The sequence below is a fragment of the Vipera berus genome (genome assembly GCF_964194415.1).
Source record: "Vipera berus genome assembly, chromosome: 3".
Lineage (NCBI taxonomy): Eukaryota > Metazoa > Chordata > Lepidosauria > Squamata > Viperidae > Vipera > Vipera berus.
Window position 1 is genome coordinate 191,624,860 of NC_138204.1, and position 20,830 is coordinate 191,645,689.

The window sequence follows — 20,830 nt, forward strand, 5'->3', positions numbered from 1 at the left end:
AAATCGCCCTTGAGAACGGCCCGCAAGCCGAGGCCACGTCTTAATGCTGTTTGGGAGAGTGCATTAACTTCCTAGCTTCTCTAGGAAGAGGCTAACATGATTTCTATATATTCTAAATATTTCTATATCCCAGGCGTCCCCCAAAGAGACCCAGTCTCCCCTTGTGCTTTTCCACACATCTCTTTGGCTAGGCTGCCATTCCTAGTGCAGTGTGCGTTGTGCTTGTCCTCTGGAGTGCCATCCCCTGATTTTTATTTATTTTTTGCAGTGGCAGCCAGAGAATAGTTTGCCCATTTTTCAGGATTGCTCTTTATTTTTTCCAAGAAAATAGAGTTGTTTAGTCGCTAAGTCGTGTCCAACTCTTTGCAACCTATAGAACATAGAATGCCAGGCTCTCTTAAATGTATTCTAAAGGCGTGTTGGTTAAAGCATTTTTATTTATTTTATTTATTTATATCCCATTTATATCCCACCCTTTTCCGAAGACTCAGGGCGGCTTACAATTTAAGCACAAACCAATGTGCTTAGCAATAGCCTTCATTCTATGTATATGCCTGCTTATTAGGGCTTTCGCCCCCCCAAGGGGCATTATTACAAAGTCAGCTTAATTGCCCCCAACAATCTGGGTCCTCATTTTACCTACCTCGGAAGGATGGAAGGCTGAGTCAACCTTGAGCCTGGTGGGATGCGAACCTGCACTAATTGCAGGCAGCTGGTGTTACTTAAGGAGGCATTAGCCCACTGCTCCATCAAGGCTCAATATGGCGTTGTACAATAAAACCATTTATAGGTAACATTTTATTTTTATTTTATTTTATTATATTTTATTATTTTATTTATTTTATTTTATTTTTTTATTTTTTATTTTATTTTTATTTTATTTTATTATTTTATTTTATTTTATTATTTTATTATTTTATTATTTTATTTTATTATTTTATTTTATTTTATTTTATTATTTTATTTTATTTTATTTTATTATTTATTTTATTTTATTTTATTATTTTATTTTATTTTATTTTATTTATTTTATTTTATTATTTTATTTTATTTTATTTTATTTTATTTTATTTTATTTTATTTTATTTTATTTTAATCCCATTTCTATCCCGCTCTTCTCCGAAGACTCAGGGCGGCTTACAATCTAAGCACAAATCAAATGTGCTTAGCAATATGCCTATAAACATGCCTATAACATGCCTATAAATAGAAAGTTAATTAATTCACCATGTGTTAGAACTTCATTTTTCCCCATAAACTTTTTATAAATCCTACTATACTTAGTCTTTTTCTGTTATATGTATGTATATAACAGTTCTACTGTTAAATTTTTTATTGTATTTGGTCTTTGAGCTGTAATAAATTTGATTTGATTTGATTTGACTTCACAAGTGCAGAATCTCATCTGTGATTTGAAATAGTGCAACCCATTCTACCATTTTATTGCAATACATTTCAGCGTTGTGTCTGTTGGGCAAATAAAATAAAGTTTCCAAACTATCTTTTGATGACCAGCAAGACATGATGCGCTTGTAACCTTAATTTTAAAACAAATCCTAGACATTGTGTATTGAGTATATACTTCTATTTTAGAGGAGTGGACATAGTGGTACTATACGCTCCAGAAAATCTAGACTTCAATTCTCATTAGCCAGCCTGCAGACCAGTGCTTTATAGTTCTAAGAATTGTAAACTGGACTATATGGAGAGTACCATTTTATATCCCCTTGATTTAGAATAACTGCAAAATTATTTTTGTACTTTGCTTGGAGTCGCTTTCTGTGAGTTGGGCGTCCGTGTCAATTTGATTAATAAATAACATTAAAAATAATTTAATTGAGAACTGTTTTATCTGTTCCACTGGCTAAATGAGCTTGTAATGAAAGCAAATGCTCTTAATTATTCTTTGTATATCTAGAAAACGGGACTACGAAGGCTTCCTGTGTGCACTGCTGTTGCCTGCAGAATCACGTTCCTCTGTCTTTGCCCTGAGAGCCTTCAATGTAGAACTGGCTCAGGCAGGTATTAAAATATCCATTATACAATACAATGTTAACATTAAAAAAAAACCTCTAAAAATCCCAAACGTGAAGTTTGTGTTTTTTCCTGTCAGTTACTGTCAGTTTTTCCCTCACAAGATACCAGACTACCTAAACAGATTGTTTACTTACAGATGAAAACTCGATAAGAAATAAAAAATAATCCCTAACATGTACGCATTATTCTGAACATAAATACAAAACAACCTGCCAATCTATGACCTTATGAAACTGTACAAGGTATACAGAATAAATTGTTTGGATATTTTACTATCTTTTTAGGATTCTGTCATTGTGAATAGATACTTGTCTGTATCATTCTGTAGTAATTTATGAACAAGTAAAAATAATACTGATTTTAATGAATTGCACTGGATATTCCATTATTTGCTTCTGATATATTCAACTGTTCCTTTAGAATATGTACCCTGATACTTTTAAGTAGTTATTGACCAATCTTTAAGAAAGTGGTTATAGCCTCAGAGGGTCCTGCTGTTTAAGTCAGTTTTCAAGGGTAGATTCAGCACAGGGATAACATTGATTGTTTTTGAGAGAAGAAAAAGATTGTGTATTACTAATTGTTATTTACATTAGTTAAACAGAAGTTACAGAACTGAGGTAAAACCGCGGCAGCTTTTGACAGCTGTCAAAAGCTGCCGGGCGAAACCGCGCAAGCGCCAAAAGTGACAGCTCAACACGCGCTACAGATGACAGCTCCGAGCTGTCAAAACCAAACGAACCCGATTGGCGGAGACCACGGCGCGGGAGAAGACTCACCCGGGATTGGTCGATCCGCCGGCAGCTGTCAGTATAAATAGTTGTCATGTTCCCTTGTTCTTTGCCTGGTTCAGAATAAAAGTTAAATTGTTAACTTGCTGTCTCGCCTGCTTCTTAGCTAAAGCACTGGCGACGAGGATGGGATGCTGCTTGCTTAGCTGAAGTCACTACCTAAGGGGAGAAGAGATTTTTTCCCTTAGCCGAGCTGGTCACTTGCTGAAGTCACTGGAAGTCAAACTTCCATTCAACGCAAGCAGCGGCACCTCAAATACAGACAGCATGACGAACCACGGCCACATTCGAGAATTCGATACCCGCCACCCAGAAGGCTGGGAATCGCATCTGGGCCAGGTAGAAGGGTACCTGGTAGTCAAGAAGATAACGGATGACCGGGCCAAGGCGGCCGCCCTCCTCTGGCTCAGCGGCCCCGCCGTTTATGATGCCGCTGTGGGGATCTTCACCCCGGAGCCGGTCGCCACCATCTCTTATGCAGACCTTACTGAGGGGCTGAGTAAATACTTCATGCCCCTCAAGTCAGAACTCTACTGGAGAGTGAACTTCGCTCGGAAACTCCAGCTTCCTGACGAGTCAGCAAATGACTTCATAACCAGGGTCAGGCATGCCGCACGTCGGTGCCGGTTCCCGGATTTGGAAGACCGAATCCGGGACCAGATTGTCATAGGGCTTAAGGACGAACGGCTGAGGAAGAAGCTGATCGCCAAGCCTGAAATGACAATGACCGATGTGGCTAGAGAAGTCATCGCATACGAAGACTGCCACGGAGACGACCGACGGGTACCGGACAGCGGACCACGGGGGTCCGTGCACCAGGAAGACGGCAGGTTCAGCGGTTCTGAGGACGACGACGGCCCCACAGATATAGACGCGGTGCAACGGCGGTTCGAGAAACTGAGGATGCAACGCAACTACAGGGGGGGCCCTGCCAGCAATCAGAGGGGGCCCAATTTTCCGAATAACAGGGCGAAATGTGCCAGCTGCGGCGGAAGCCACCCCAGGGCAACGTGCCGGTTCCGCAGCGCCAAGTGCCACGGGTGCGGGAAGACAGGTCACCTCAAAGCCGTATGCCGCAGCCGGAGCCGGGAAAACCTGCACGACCTGGAGGTGACAGCCGAAGGTATGGCCCCACATACACTAAGAGCTAGGCACAGCCCCAGAACCCCAGTGTCTAACGTAAGGGGAAGGGCAGAGAAACATACAGTCCACAACATCCTTAAGCCCAAAATTAAGGTGGACGTCCGGATTCAGGGAATTCCCTGTGAGATGGAGGTGGACTCTGGGTCCTCCGTCTCACTAATCTCTTGGCAAACGTACAGGGACATTTGTAACCGTAGTAAGGAAGGACCCGCCCTTAGACCCACTAAACTCCGCCTAGCCGACTTCCAGAAAACGCCCATTAAACTCCGGGGAAAAGCTTCCGTCTCCGTAGAGTTCAAAAAATTTAAAGGATCCCTTCCTATTTTGGTGACCCAAGAAAACAGAATAAGCCTGCTAGGATTAGACTGGTTTGAGGCACTAGGAATAGCGTTGACAGGTGTCAACGCCATTCAGCTGTCAAAATTGGAATCCGTCTGCCGTCAATTCGCGGACGTTTTTGACAGCTCACTAGGGAAATACACGGGACCGCCCGTATCACTTAAACTGAACCCAAATGTGATGCCTGTCAGAATCAAGGCCAGAAGGGTTCCCTTCGCTTTGAGGGAAAAAATAGAAGCGGAGCTCGACAGATTAACAAACTTAGGGGTCCTCGAACCGGTAGAAGGGGCCGAGTGGGAGACACCCATAGTGACCCCAGTTAAACCAAACGGCCAAATAAGATTATGCGCCGATTATAAAGCGACCCTCAACCTCGCTTTAAACGCACATGCCTACCCGGTCCCGGCTGTCAAAGACATCCTCGCGGCCATTAAGTCAGGCGCCATATTTGCCAAATTAGACTTGGCGCAGGCGTATTTACAGTTGCCTGTCACCCCTGACACTGCTTTGGCTCAAACAATAGTCACCCACAAGGGAGCATTCAAAATTAACCGCCTTCAATTTGGCATCTCTGCAGCCCCGGGAATCTTCCAGGAAATCATGGAGAAAACACTTAAGGGAATCCCCGGGGTCTGCCCATATTTTGATGACGTCCTAATTGCAGGGGAATCAGAAAATGACCTGGCTGACAAACTAACTAAGGTACTCCTAAGGTTCAGGAAGGCTGGTCTCAAATTAAAAAAAGACAAATGCTCCATCGGGGTGCCCTCAACAGAGTTCTTAGGGTTTAAAATAGACGCTAAGGGAATTCACCCCACGGACACAAAAATTAAAGCTATCAAAACAGCACCGACCCCCAAAAACAAACAAGAACTTCAGGCTTTCTTAGGGTTAGTCAACTTTTACCACACCTTCCTACCGCATAAAGCCTCCATTGCAGAACCCTTACATAGATTACTAGACAAGGGCAAACCCTGGACGTGGACCCCTGAGCATGATAAAAGTTTTAACTTCCTAAAAAACTTACTCTCCAGCAGCACAACCGTAGCCCTTTTTAACGAACAGCTGCCCTTATGTCTCGCCTGTGATGCCTCCCCGTACGGCATCGGAGCGGTCCTAAGCCATTTAACTACAGAAGGAATACAGACCCCTGTAGCGTTCTATTCGAGAACGCTGTCAAAACCTGAGCGGAATTACGCTCAAATCGATAAAGAGGCTCTAGCTATAGTGGCCAGCGTAAAAAAATTTCATGATTACCTGTATGGTCGACCATTTACTATTTATACTGACCATAAGCCCCTATTAGGACTCTTTACAGTAAACAGGCTAACACCACAAATATTATCTCCCCGCATCCTGAGATGGTCTACATTTCTATCAGCCTATTCATACAAACTAGAATACAGGCCAGGGAAAACCATGGGCCATGCAGACGGCCTGAGCAGACTGCCGCAGCCAATTGTTGACCCAGACCCAGCACCAGCTGGAAGGATACTGGCTATCTCAGAACTGCCAGAATGCCCCTTAACTGTCAAAGATATCTCCGCAGCTACCGCGGGAGACAAAATCCTAGGCAGAGTCCTAGGCTATGTCACAACGGGCTGGCAATATGCACCCCAGGAACCACAATTCCAACCTTACTTCTTAAAACAAAAGGAATTATCCACCCATCAGGGATGTCTCTTATGGGGCTGCAGAGTAATCATCCCTGACAAACACAGGCTTAAGGTGCTAGATAGCCTCCACGAAGGGCACCCGGGCACCGTCAAAATGAAGGCTCTGGCCAGGAGCTATGTGTGGTGGCCGGGTATAGACAAACACATTGAGGCACATGTAGCTGGCTGCTATTCCTGCCAGCTAGTTAGAGCAGCTCAGCCACAGGCGCCCGTACATAGATGGGAAACGACAAAGTCACCTTGGTCCCGCATTCATATAGATTATGCAGGTCCGTTCCAGGGACAATCATTCCTAATTGTCGTAGACAGCTTTTCAAAATGGCTTGAAGTGGCGCCGGTAGCCAATACAACCTCCTCGGCCACTATACAAGTTTTAAGGGGATTATTCGCCACACACGGCCTCCCTGATGTTATAGTTTCCGATAACGGGCCCCAATTTACCTCCTACGAATTCCGGAGTTTCACAACGGCGAACTCTATTAGGCACACCACCTCGGCTCCCTTTCACCCATCATCGAACGGCTTGGCAGAGGTGATGGTAAAATCAACCAAGGAGGCCCTGCGCAAGATCATCTCCGGCAACTGGCACCAACGACTGGCACAATTTCTTCTCTCCCAACACACCACGCCTTGCACAACTACCGGAAAGTCCCCAGCAGAGCTTCGCTGGGGCAAAAGATTGACCACCAGACTGGACCGTCTCCACCCAGACAGATCCCCTCCAGACCCAGACCTACCCCTCCATCATAGAACTCTCACCACTGGGCAAGCTGTCTGGGCGAGAAACTACGGGGGAGGAAACAAATGGACACAAGGGGTGGTCATCGAACAAACAGGCCCTTTGTCTTACATCATTGACATCGGACAAAATATACACATCCGCAGACACATAGACCAACTACGCCAACGCAGTCCTCAAACTATAGGGGGAAGGGGTGACGACGAAATACCGACAGAAGCACCGGCGCAAAGACTGGCACGACAGGACTCCCCTGATCGGAGCATACCAGTTCAACACCCCACTCCAATTTACGCAGATCCTGCAGAGCCAAACCCCCCACCCCCGGAACCGACCCAAGAGGCGCCAAGAGAACCAGAACATACTACCGAGGCTACCCCCCGGCGCTCCGAGAGATTAAAGAAACCTCCCACATACCTGAAAGACTATGAATGGGGAAAACCAAAGAAGAAACAGTTGGGGTAAAATCAACTCAATCAGAGGGAGGGGGAAGGGGTGTTGTGTATTACTAATTGTTATTTACATTAGTTAAACAGAAGTTACAGAACTGAGGTAAAACCGCGGCAGCTTTTGACAGCTGTCAAAAGCTGCCGGGCGAAACCGCGCAAGCGCCAAAAGTGACAGCTCAACACGCGCTACAGATGACAGCTCCGAGCTGTCAAAACCAAACGAACCCGATTGGCGGAGACCACGGCGCGGGAGAAGACTCACCCGGGATTGGTCGATCCGCCGGCAGCTGTCAGTATAAATAGTTGTCATGTTCCCTTGTTCTTTGCCTGGTTCAGAATAAAAGTTAAATTGTTAACTTGCTGTCTCGCCTGCTTCTTAGCTAAAGCAGTATACAGAATAAATTGTTTGGATATTTTACTATCTTTTTAGGATTCTGTCATTGTGAATAGATACTTGTCTGTATCATTCTGTAGTAATTTATGAACAAGTAAAAATAATACTGATTTTAATGAATTGCACTGGATATTCCATTATTTGCTTCTGATATATTCAACTGTTCCTTTAGAATATGTACCCTGATACTTTTAAGTAGTTATTGACCAATCTTTAAGAAAGTGGTTATAGCCTCAGAGGGTCCTGCTGTTTAAGTCAGTTTTCAAGGGTAGATTCAGCACAGGGATAACATTGATTGTTTTTGAGAGAAGAAAAAGATTTTGTTGTTGTTGTTAGTTGCGAAGTCGTGTCCGACCCATCGCGACCCTATGGACAATGTTCCTCCAGGCCTTCCTGTCCTCTACCATCTTCTGGAGTCCATCTAGGCTCACACATACTGCTTCAGTGACTCCATCCAGCCACCTCATTCTCTGTCGTCCCCTTCTTCTATTGCCCTCAATCTTTCCCAGCATTAGGCTCTTCTCCAGTGAGTCCTTCCTTCTCATTAAGTGGCCAAAGTATTTGAGTTTTAGCTTCAGGATCTGGCCTTCTAAAGAGCAGTCAGGGTTGATCTCCTCTAGGACTGACCGGTTTGATCGCCTTGCAGTCCAAGGGACTCGCAGGAGTCTTCTCCAGCACCATAGTTCAAAGGCCTCAATTCTTTGGCGCTCAGCCTTTCTGATGGTCCAACTTTCACTGCCATACATTGCAACTGGGAAGACCATAGCCTTGACTATACGCACTTTTGTTGGCAGGGTGATGTCTCTGCTTTTTAGTGTGCTGTCTAGATTTGCCATGGCTTTCCTCCCCAGGAGCAAGCGTCTTTTAATTTCTTGGCTACAGTCCCCATCTGCAGTGATCTTGGAGCCCAGGAAAATAAAATCTGTCACTACCTCCATTTCTTCCCCATCTATTTGCCAGGAGTTGAGAGGGCCGGATGCCATGATCTTGGTTTTCTTAATGTTTAGTTTCAACCCAAGTTTTGCACTCTCCTTCTTCACCTGCAACAAGAGGCTCTTTAGTTCTTCTTCACTTTCTGCCATTAGAGTGGTATCATCTGCATATCTTAGGTTGTTGATGTTTCTTCCGGCAATCTTAATTCCAACTTTTGATTCATCTAGCCCTGCCTTTCTCATGATGTGCTCTGCATATAAGTTAAACAGGCAGGGCGACAGTATACAGCCTTGCCGGACTCCTTTCCCAATTTTAAACCAATCAGTGGTTCCGTGTCCAGTTCTCACTGTTGCTTCTTGACCCGCATATAGATTTCTCAAGAGACAAATAAGATGGTCTGGTATGCCCATCTCTTTAAGGACTTGCCAGAGTTTGTTATGATCCACACAATCAAAGGCTTTAGCATAGTCAATGAAGCAGAAGTAGATGTTTTTCTGGAACTCTCTAGCTTTCTCCATGATCCAGCGTATGTTAGCAATTTGATCTCTAGTTCCTCTGCCTCTTCGAAATCCTGCCTGTACTTCTGGTAGTTCTCGATCCACATACTGCTGGAGTCTAGCTTGTAGAATTTTAAGCATAACTTTACTAGCATGAGAAATGAGTGCAATGGTGCGATAGTTTGAACATTCTTTGGCACTGCCTTTCTTTGGAATTGGAATGTAAACTGATCTTTTCCAATCCTGTGGCCACTGTTGAGTTTTCCAAATTTGCTGGCAAATTGAGTGTAGCACTTTTACTGCATCGTCTTTTAAGATTTTGAATAGCTCAGCTGGAATACTGTCACCTCCACTAGCTTTGTTGTTGCTCAGCTTTTCTAAGGCCCACTTCACTTCACATTCTAGGATGTCTGGCTCGAGGTCAGTGACCACCTCATTGTGATTATCAGGGACGTTAAGCTCATTCTTGTATAGTTCTTCTGTGTAATTTTGCCACCTCTTCTTAATCTCTTCTGCCTCTGTTAGGTCCCTGCCATTTTGGTCCTTTATCATGCCCATTTTTGCATGAAACGTTCCTTTCATCTCTCCAATTTTCTTAAAAGATCTCTGGTCCTCCCTATTCTATTGTTTTCTTCTATTTCTTTGCATTGTTCATTTAAGAAGGCATTCTTATCTCTTCTAGCTATTCTTTGGAATTCTGCATTTAATTGGGCGTATCTTTCTTTTTCTCCCTTGCCTTTCGCTTCCCTCCTTTCCTCAGCTATTTGCAAAGCTTCCTCAGACAGCCATTTTGCTTTCTTGCATTTCTTTTTCTTTGGGATGGTTTTGGTTGCTACCTGTTGTACAATGTCGCGAACCTCTGTCCATAGTTCTTCAGGCACTCTGTCTATCAGATCTAATTCCTTAAATCTATTTGTCACCTCTACTGTATATTCAACAGGGATATGATTTAATTCATACCTGACTGGCCTAGCGCTTTTCCCTACTTTCTTTAATTTAAGCCTAAACTTTGCAACAAGAAGCTCATGGTCTGAGCCACAGTCAGCTCCTGGTCTTGTTTTTACTGACTGTATAGAGCTTCTCCATCTTTGGCTGCAGAGCATATAGTCAATCTGATTTCTGTGTTGACCGTCTGGTGATGTCCATGTGTAAAGCCGTCTCTTGGGTTGTTGGAAAAGAGTGTTTGCTATGACCATCGTATTCTCTTGACAAAATTCTATCAGCCTGTGCCCTGCTTCATTTTGTACTCCAAGGCCAAACTTGCCTGTTATTCCCGTTATCTTTTGGCTTCCTACTTTAGCATTCCAATCCCCCATGATGATAAGGACATCATTTTTGGGTGTTAGTTCTATAAGGTGCTGTAGGGCTTCATAGAACCGGTCAATTTCATCCTCTTCAGCACTGGTGGTTGGGGCATAGACTTGGACTACTGTGATATTGAATGGTTTGCCTTGGATTCGAACTGAGATCATTCTGTCATTTTGAGGATTGTATCCCAGTACTGCTTTTCCTATTTTTTTATTGACTATGAAGGCTACTCCATTTCTTCTGAGGGATTCTTGCCCGCAGTAGTATACCTGATGGTCATCTGAATTAAATTCACCCATTCCTGTCCATTTTAGTTCGCTGATACCTAAGATGTCAATGTTTAGTCTTGTCATCTCTTGTTTGACCACGTCCAGCTTTCCTTGATTCATGGATCTTACATTCCAGGTTCCTATGGAGAAAAAATCTTTACAGCATCGGACTTTCCTTTCACCACCAGACATATCCACAGCTGAGCGTCCTTTCGGCTTTGGCCCAGTCGCTTCATTCTTTCTGGCGCTACTAGTACTAGTCCTCTGCTCTTCCCCAGTAGCATATTGGACGCCTTCCGACCTGAGGGGCTCATCTTCCAGCGTCATATCGTTTTGCCTTTTAGTACTGTCCATAGGGTTTTCATGGCAAAGATACTGGAGTGGTTTGCCATTTCCTTCTCCAGTGGATCACGTTTTGTCAGAACTCTCTGCTATGACCTTTCCGTCTTGGGTGGCCCTGCACGGCATAGCTCATAGCTTCATTGAATTACGCAAGCCCCTTCGCCACGACAAGGCAGTAATCCATGAAGGGGAAGAAAAAGATAAATAAAATCAATTATGAATTGTGTAAAAAGCAGGCTTTTGCTTTAATACTTTGGTCCCAGCTTATGTTAATTGTATCCAAAAATTATATGCTAAACAAATACGTTAGTGTGAAGTTGCTTGTGCCTTAGAAACAGTTTCAATAAATATTTTGGTTGCAAGCTATAAAACAGCAACCTTAATATTCTCACTATTGAAAAAATTGGTTATCTCCAGGTTAATGAGTCTCTACTCTTCAAAAACTCTACCAAAATCTGACACTCATTTCAAAGTTGAATTTAGAAGATACATATCCATACTAAAGCTGTGTACATCAATATCCAATAATATTGCATTTGAATTGCCTTTCTGCCTTTTTACGGACCAAGAATAACTTACATTTGTTAGATAAGCTTGAAATGTTTTCTTGCTTGTCTACTACTAACAACGAACAGTTGAAAGAATAGAGAAGTTGATGTTATCAGCCTAATGGTTAGTTGAGAACTTTAACATGATACTTACAGAAAGTAAGATAATTTGGCTTATAGATTTCATTTATAAGTTATGTTTTATGGTTGATAACTTCCTAATTTTAAAATGACCAAATCTTTGCAAGCTCTTTTTAATACTGGAAAGCTTTTTTTATTGAAAGAATTTCCTACATCTTCTCTTACATCTTTTGCAAAGATCTATTGTAGCTCTTTGCAAATAACTAAGAGTGGAGCCTCTCTGTTCTCCCCATGGTGGGATTCCTCATTCATGGAAGAATCCTGTGCATCTACAACAGGCTGCTCTTTTTTACATCTCTTCCTTTTGTTTAAACAATATAGCATATGCAATAGTGGCGAATATCTGTAGCTCAGATGTAGGATGAACCTCCACCCTCAATATAGTATATTAGATGTGAAAAAAGTAATGTAATTGGACTATCACTCGTACTGTATTTCTGTTCCAGATTAGAGACTCTGTAACTGAGAAAACCATCGGTTTGATGCGGATAGAGTTTTGGAGGAATGCTGTAGAAGACATTTACCAGGATAATCCACCACAACAACCAGTGGCAATAGAGTTGTGGAAGGTATAAGGCTAAGCAATGCATTAAATACTTTCTGGGTAACACAATGCCACTCTGAGCAGTACATAGGCTAGAATTTTCATATTTTTTCCCTTTGGGATATTTTTTCCCTTTGATCAAGTGAGCTTAATGGGGTGTTCTCTGAGTTATAAATTATATTAGTCCACTTTAGGTTTATATTAATATACATTTCTATATTTCCCATCTCACAATGGCAAACAAACCATGCACCCAAGTTTTGTCATTGCTGGTCAGCAGTATAGGGTAGGGGCAGGAAAAATGGGAATAAGTGGGTCAAATGTTTGGTATAACATAGCCTTTACATTTAAATTTGTTTGTAATGATATCTGTGGGAAATACTCTTGGAAAGTTTTTGTCAGCTGTTTTGAAAAGAATTGACGTTAAGATAAGGGAAAGATTTATTCAGGAAATATCTTCCATGCTGTAGGGAAGAAACTTGAGCATGACCCTTTATCAGGAAGGCATGGAGAAAGGCAGCTGGGCACTCTGATGCAAATGATGCCCTCTTTCCTTGGAAAGTAACCAAATAATGTCAACCATTGTGATAGATTGCCTAATCTTTTCCACACGGTGACCTTCAGGTTTTTCAGAGGAATTTGCCTGTCCTTTGGTCCCCATATAAATTAGAACTGCCTGTCTTGCTTCATAGCAGTAAAATACGAGTTTCAGATAAAAGTTTTCCTGAATATAACCTTCACTTACTCAGTCACCAGTTACACTTTGCATTCCAATTTTACTTGTATCCCAGCTGAAAACCTAAGGTGCATATTTGTCCCCTTAAAAACACTAACACCGTCAGATGCTTTTTTGAGTTGATTGCAAGGCTCCAGGTCTAGCCAGTCTTATTTGACATTTAAGTCACTTAAGAAGGATATTCGTTAAGAGATGAAAATGTGGGATATTTTAAATCCAAGTCTTTACTACAAAGCAAATGGCTGTAAATGTTGGACTACATTATCTTTTAAGATCTCTATACACAAATTTGTAATAATTCATATGATTAGAATTCTTTCTTGTAAAAATTTGTTACAGATGTTCACCTTAATTGCTGGTGGCCTTACATTTAAGAGGATACTAGTTGCTTTGTAGATCTGTTCATGTCAGCAATTTACAGATACCGGTAATCCTTGAGTTGTGATGGTAATTGGGAATGGAATTTCTGTCAGTAAGCGATGCAGTTGTAAAGCACGATGTCACATCATTACGTTGCTTAACAACAGCAATCCTGGCATAACGTATTGCCTTTATTAACTGATTTCCACCAGCCTTTAGCTAAGGACCCAAGCCAAGCCATTCTGGGCTTGGTACCTCCAGGGCCAGAGCCTCGGTTCTTCCAAGGACAGCCCTCCCAACAGTCTGTTCTCGCTCATCAGCCCTTTTAGCCACTCTGCACCCTGCCCTGCAGGGCAGTGAGCAGTTTCACAAACAGGTACCTCTGCACTGCTGGTTCCCCTGCAACTCACCGGCTCCTTGGCATGCTGTGGCTTTGGAGTTGTACAAAGTCACAGCCACTTCTAGAAGCCGCCCTAGACATGTCCCTGTTGCAATCACGTTCACCACCTTGCACTTCAAGGCCCCTGCTATGGTAAGACATGTCTGTTTTAAAGATTCAGAGAGAGGTGATTTTGATGTATTTCACGTGTTAAAAGAGGTAGCCCAGCCTGGATAGCAATATATCTTTCACTGCATTTATTAATTTACTTTCAAAAGCTGCAGCTCCTCTCACTTGATTAAATTATCATTTCAATTTCCTACAGCATCTGATTGTTGACTGTAGAAAACAGAATGTTAGATTAAATAGACCTTTAAGCCAGCAGTGGTGACTTGGTTATCTTGGTTTGATTGCTTGATTTCTTCTTGTTTCTTTTCTCTCTCTCTATATATATATAGATATAGATATATAGATATATCCTGTTTATCTGCTTTTAGGCTGTTAAGAGGCAAAACCTAACCAAAAGATGGCTTATGAATATTATTGACCAAAGGGTAAGTTTTACATTATTTTAAAAAAAGAAAAATTACATCTCCTTCCCTCCCGCTCCCCCTTGTAACTGAATTCTTTGTTATGTTTTTGTAATAGAATTCTTAGTGTCTTTTTGCAATAACAGTCTCCAGAACAAATTGAAATGAGCCATGGCGTTTAATATAGAACTTATAGACATGTATAGCAGCATTTTGTAAGCTTTATCATTTTTTTCAAAAAAAATATGACTGCATGTCATGGTAAAGGTGCAGTTGCAACCACTCTCAGAAAATACTTAATTTTGAAAGGCTGAAAAATGTTCTGAAGTGTTTGTTGTATTGTAAGAGAGTATAATATGTTTACATTAGGAATATATTTTTAAATATTCTATAAAGGTAATATATAATAAACTGCAGCATGAACAAAATATTGAAACATCAACATAAATGCAGGTTATGATTATTACTACATTTTTCTCCCTTGGTGATTTTAATTCAGTTTCCTTAAAGACACATTATTTTATTGTACTAAGGTACAGTAGCTATGTTGGATTGGTATTTAGGAAGCTGCATAAATGCCATGATTTCACTCCCTCTAGAAATTATGCAAGTGGCTATTGAGAAATGTTTATTGGTTTTGTACTAATAAATAACGAATAAATAAACTGATTAACCAGTTTGGTAACAGAGCTCAGTGGAAGATATGGTCTGCATAATAGAGGCATTATAATCTTCTGTCTTTCTGTCTTTGTTGAAAAAAATCATATTTTGGCAACCAAAATATTCCTTTTATTTTCAATTTGATTAACTTTCAAAAAGCATGTAGCATTACCTTGAGCTATTTAATCATTACATTAGCAGGCAGCTAAATAATACCTCTTTCCATTAGCAGATCCCAGCTATTTCAGAGGTACATAATTAGCTGTATAATAGGATCTATTTCCAAGGCTCTTCTGTTTACAATGACTGTAGATCAAGGAGACAAGTGTTCTTTCTAGCTAAGAGGAAAATTTGTAAAGGTGTAAAGCATCCTAAAAGTTGTTATACGCTTCCAGTAAAGATTAAAATTTATTTTGTTCTCAATGCTCTTTCCCTCTGTTTTTTCTTTCCCTATTTTTCTCCTCTTTTTTTAAAAAAGGGAAACAAGATAGTAACGTAGGGTAGGAAAAGTAATCTACATGTCCCTCAGAAGATAATGCTTTCTTTTAATAAAAGTGACATACTTCTGTTTTTTTAAGTTAACCTCAGTGATCAGTTGTTTCAATATATGCACTCCTCCCCTCTCCCTCCCCCCCCTTTACAAACGCACAGGAGAAGAATCTGGATGACCGAGCGTATCAGGATATCAGTGAACTTGAGACGTATGCTGAAAATACACAGAGTGCACTCCTTTATCTCACACTAGAAACACTTGGTAGGTTACTCTGGCACTTGCCACATGGATGGATGTACCAATACAGGAAGTCTTCGATTTATGACCACAGTTGAGTCCCAAGATTTCTGTTACCAAGCAAAGCAATTGTTAAATGAGCTTTGCCCCATTTTTACAACCTTTCTTGCCATAGTTGTTAAGCAAAGTAACATGGTTGAGTGAATCTGGATTCCCCATTGACTTGTCAGAAGGTTGCAAAAGGTGGTCACGTGACCCTGAGACATTGCAACCGTCATGAATATGAGTCAGTTGCCAAGCATCTGTTGATCACGTTATCTTGGGGATGCTGCAATGGTCGTAAGGATGAAAAATGGTCATAAGTCACTTTTTCCAGTGCCACTAAGTGAGGCAGGTGAATTTTATCCCATTTTATGACCTTTCTTGCCTCAGTTTTTAACTGAATGACTGCCGTTGTTAAGTTAGTAACATGGTTGTTAAGTGAATCTGGCTTTTCTATCGGCAGAAAGTCACAAAGGGTGATCACCTGACTCTGGGACACAGCAACCATCATAAACATGGGTCAGTTGCCAAGCATCTGAATGTTGATCACATGATTTTGGGGATGCTGCTGTGATTGTAAGGATGAAAAATGGTCACTTTTTCCAGTGCCACTGTAACTTCGAACAATCATTAAATTAACTGTTGTAAGTCAAGGACTATCTGTATTTATTTGATTTTTAAACAAATACTTGTTGAATCAAGTCTTTTGATTTTCTTTTTCCAGGGACAGGCTTAAAGTTTTGGTATACAAAGCTAAGTACTGTCTCGAGTCAAGGATTACCTGTAGTTTTTGCTCATGACCTACCTGTGTGATTGTATTTTCTTGCAGAAAATACGTTAATAGATGCAATTATCACATGAATGGCCTTAGATCACAGGTGGCCAGTAAAAAGGTGGAAATCTTCTTTTGCCCAATTCCCAATAATATGTCCTATTTCCAATCATCTGACAAATGTGGAAATTCCAAGTATATTATATGCATTTTAACTCTTCTTTAAACAACGTCTTACCTATTAGTTCTGATTAGATTTTGTTGCCTGGCCATTTCAATAAGCATCCTTTAGGCTTTTCTTTTCTCTACTTAACAGGCGTGAGGGACATCCACGCAGACCATGCAGCCAGTCACATAGGGAAGGCACAAGGTATTGTCACGTGTTTAAGGGCTACTCCATACCATGCTAGCAGAAGGAAGGTGTTTCTCCCCATGGATATTTGCATGCTGGTAAGTAAAGCTGAGATCCAGTTTGTAACAATATTCCTACTTTTGATATATTAATAAATCAGTAGCAAAATGCAAATTCTACTGAGAGTAGTGTATCATTTCTATTTTTAACCATTTCAGAATTGGTCCTTCATTGAAAGTGCCTGTACATCATGACTTATATTTTGCTTTGGCAATATTACTAGATGCGAAATTATTGAAACATTTGAAATCTAATCTTTAAAACACCTTATCATTATTATCCTCTTAGATGCCTAAAAATCTTGCTGTGACATTTCAGTTTATTTGTTGACCTCTATATTAAAAATGATGTGTACATGTTCTTCTGCTTGCAAGCTTAAAAACTTTGTGTCTATATTTTCATTTATTTTTATGCATACAAGTAATCTTTGGTTAACAATAGTAACTGGTATTAGAATTTTGTCGTTAAAGCATGACAGCACATAAACTGCATTACTTAGTGATGGTAATCCTGGCATTGCCATTGATAATCAAATCCCACCTGATCACTAGGCGAGGATCCTCCGCTTCTCTGCCCTTTTCGCCAAGTAAGACAAGTAATTTCACATACTGGAGCAAATTAGAACTCTTAATATTTCAGCCCCTTGCTTAATGTAATATTTACCTGATTCACATTTTTGTTACTGAGAAAAGCATTAAAGTATTTGCTCACTCCTTTTGTATTTTTATTGGCCTGGAGAATTGTGACATGATGCTTTCTAATAAAGCCTTTTTCATTCTGCTACCATTTAGATGTCTTCAATTGCAACTGCTAATTCTCTGCCAAAGACTGGCAAACTCTATTGTAAAACCTTCCTGAAACCAAGCAGTGTTTTATAATGGGAAATTACCGTGGGATTTTCTATTGATATAAACATAAGATTACACTTTCTGAACTATCCTTATGACTTCAAAAAACATGTTATATAGTATATAACATGTATATTATTGTAATATAGCTTCACGATAATAATATATTCTCCCAGTGCATTTCCCAGGAATATTTAAAATCTGTACTTGTTTTCCTTCCATGTATGTCAGCATGGTGCTTCACAAGAAGATTTCATAAGAAAAAATGAGGTGAAGAAAATAAAAGATATTGTATATGACATTGCAAGTCAAGCCCATGTTCATCTGGAACATGTGAGTTTCTGGATTTTATCAAAATTTCATTAACAATATTTTTAGGCCAGTGCTCTTGAAATAGGTGCATTAATAGATAGTGGACATAATGGCTGGTAGTACAACATTATCATATTGGGGAAGGTTGATGAAAACTATTGTGGAACTTGAATACCGTATATACTTGAGTATAAGCCGACTCGAGTATAAGCCGAGACCCCCAATTTCACCCCCCAAAACTGGAAAAAGTTATTGACTCGAGTATAAGCCGATCCGCCGTTCTGCAAGCCTGAATACACAGGAATACCCTGTGTGGCCGCGGCTCGTCGGCAGGTCTCCGTTCCTCCTGCCGACCTTTGGGGAGGTTTGGGCGCCTCCCCAAACCTCCCCAAACGTCGGCAGGTCTCCGTTCCTCCTGCCGACCTTTGGGGAGGTTTGGGCGCCTCCCCAAACGTCCCCAAACCTCGGCAGGTCTCCGTTCCTGTTTGGGGAGGTTTGGGCGCCTCCCCAAACCTCCCCAAACCTCGGCAGGTCTCCGTTCCTCCGCGCAGACCTGCCGACCTTTGGGGAGGTTTGGGCGCCTCCCCAAACGTCCCCAAACCTCGGCAGGTCTCCGTTCCTGTTTGGGGAGGTTTGGGCGCCTCCCCAAACCTCCCCAAACCTCGGCAGGTCTCCGTTCCTCCGCGCAGACCTGCCGACCTTTGGGGAGGTTTGGGCGCCTCCCCAAACCTCCCCAAACCTCGGCAGGTCTCCGTTCCTGTTTGGGGAGGTTTGGGCGCCTCCCCAAACCTCCCCAAACCTCGGCAGGTCTCCGTTCCTCCGCGCAGACCTGCCGACGTTTGGGGAGGTTTGGGGAGGCGCCCAAACCTCCCCAAAGGTCGGCAGGAAGAACGGAGACCTGCCGAGGTTTGGGGAGGTTTGGGGAGGCGCCCAAACCTCCCCAAAGGTCGGCAGGTCTGCGCGGAGGAACGGAGACCTGCCGAGGTTTGGGGACGTTTGGGGAGGCGCCCAAACCTCCCCAAACAGGAACGGAGACCTGCCGAGGTTTGGGGACGTTTGGGGAGGCGCCCAAACCTCCCCAAAGGTCGGCAGGTCTGCGCGGAGGAACGGAGACCTGCCGAGGTTTGGGGAGGTTTGGGGAGGCGCCCAAACCTCCCCAAACAGGAACGGAGACCTGCCGAGGTTTGGGGACGTTTGGGGAGGCGCCCAAACCTCCCCAAAGGTCGGCAGGTCTGCGCGGAGGAACGGAGACCTGCCGAGGTTTGGGGAGGTTTGGGGAGGCGCCCAAACCTCCCCAAACAGGAACGGAGACCTGCCGAGGTTTGGGGAGGCGCCCAAACCTCCCCAAAGGTCGGCAGGAGGAACGGAGACCTGCCGAGGTTTGGGGAGGCGCCCAAACCTCCCCAAAGGTCGGCAGGAGGAACGGAGACCTGGGGAGGTTTGGGGAGGCGCCCAAACCTCCCCAAAGGTCGGCAGGAGGAACGGAGACCTGCCGAGGTTTGGGGAGGCGCCCAAACCTCCCCAAAGGTCGGCAGGAGGAACGGAGACCTGCCGAGGTTTGGGGAGGCGCCCAAACCTCCCCAAAGGTCGGCAGGAGGAACGGAGACCTGCCGAGGTTTGGGGAGGCGCCCAAACCTCCCCAAAGGTCGGCAGGAGGAACGGAGACCTGCCGAGGTTTGGGGAGGTTTGGGGAGGCGCCCAAACCTCCCCAAAGGTCGGCAGGAGGAACGGAGACCTGCCGACGTTTGGGGAGGTTTGGGGAGGCGCCCAAACCTCCCCAAACGTCGGCAGGTCTGCGCGGAGGAACGGAGACCTGCCGAGGTTTGGGGAGGCGCCCAAACCTCCCCAAACGTCGGCAAGTCTCCGTTCCTCCGCGCCCTGCCTGCCTGCTTCTTTCCGCTGCGGAAAGAAGCAGGCAGGCAAGGCGCGGAGTTTGGGGAGGTGCGCGCGCACCTCCCCAAACCTCCCCAAACTTCGGCAGGTCTCGGACGGCGGTGGCTTGGGAGAGGTGCGGGCGATCCCGGAAGCACCAAAGCCTCGGCCGCGCACAAGTCCTCGGTAAGTTTTTTTTGTTGACTGGAGTATAAGCCGAAGTGGAATTTTTCAGCCCAAAAAGTGGGCTGAAAAATTCGGCTTATACTCAAGTATATACGGTAACTTAAGTTGTACAAATGAACAGATGCCAAGAACCCCACATTTAAAAAAGAACTGGCTTCCTCTGGTTGGACTTGAGAAAAGAGACAAGTTTTGTTACCTTTAATTGTATATTTGTTCCTTGTTTGAAAATCAAGTTGTTGCTGGAATTCTTTGTAACTTTAAACTTTCTTTTATGTTAGTGTTCAGAGTATTGTGATACTAGTTCTTTGGAATAAGTGTTTCCTGTCCAGACTGTTAGAAATAACATTGATAGTAATGGTTTTTTTTTGTTTTGTTTACTTTGTCCCCTCTTTGATAGGAGTTCTGCCATACAAAGATTTTATTTTTAATGCAGCTGGACAAATCCTTAGCCATAGCAGAACAATAGCTGCAAAGCAGCAGTTTGATCCTCCAGTGAAAAAGTGTACATTTGAGAAGTTGTGTAGCAAATATATTTATTGGGGAAAATACTGGCAAAGATGATTATTTGGGACATAGCATTTATAAAATGTGTTTATATATTTTACATGTGTAGTGTGTTTATGTTTCACATAGACTTTAGAAGAAAGCATGCAAATTCATATGGAGAAAGTACTGACTAGTATAAAGGAAAGTTAAATGTAAATGAACGTTGAAATTACTGTAGTTACAAGCATATGTGAATATGTGACCATATTCCTCAATGGCCAACAGAGGGCAAAATCCATCTGTTTTTAAGCTTACATAAATTATCTCAGTGTTATGATGTCAAAACTGTATGTAG

The 20,830-nt window shown here is 42.7% G+C and overlaps 1 protein-coding gene across 6 annotated transcripts in view; it reads left to right on the plus strand.

Moving 5' to 3' along the window:
• Nucleotides 1–20,830, plus strand: part of NDUFAF6 (NADH:ubiquinone oxidoreductase complex assembly factor 6) — a 310,512-nt gene that overhangs the window by 93,581 nt on the left and 196,101 nt on the right. For 5 of the 6 annotated variants that reach the window (XR_014025816.1, XR_014025817.1, XM_081322729.1 and 2 more), the window contains exons 2-7: nt 1,919–2,018; nt 12,053–12,175; nt 14,123–14,179; nt 15,467–15,569; nt 16,676–16,809; nt 17,851–17,952. Coding sequence is in view for 4 of the 6 variants with exons in the window: in XM_081322726.1 (XP_081178852.1) it covers nt 1,919–2,018; nt 12,053–12,175; nt 14,123–14,179; nt 15,467–15,569; nt 16,676–16,809; nt 17,851–17,952 (619 nt within the window). In the remaining 2 variants the exon portion in view is untranslated. Of the gene's footprint in view, nt 1–1,918; nt 2,023–12,052; nt 12,176–14,122; nt 14,180–15,466; nt 15,570–16,675; nt 16,810–17,850; nt 17,953–20,830 lie in introns of all 6 variants that reach the window. The other variant, XM_081322728.1, reaches the window with a different exon arrangement.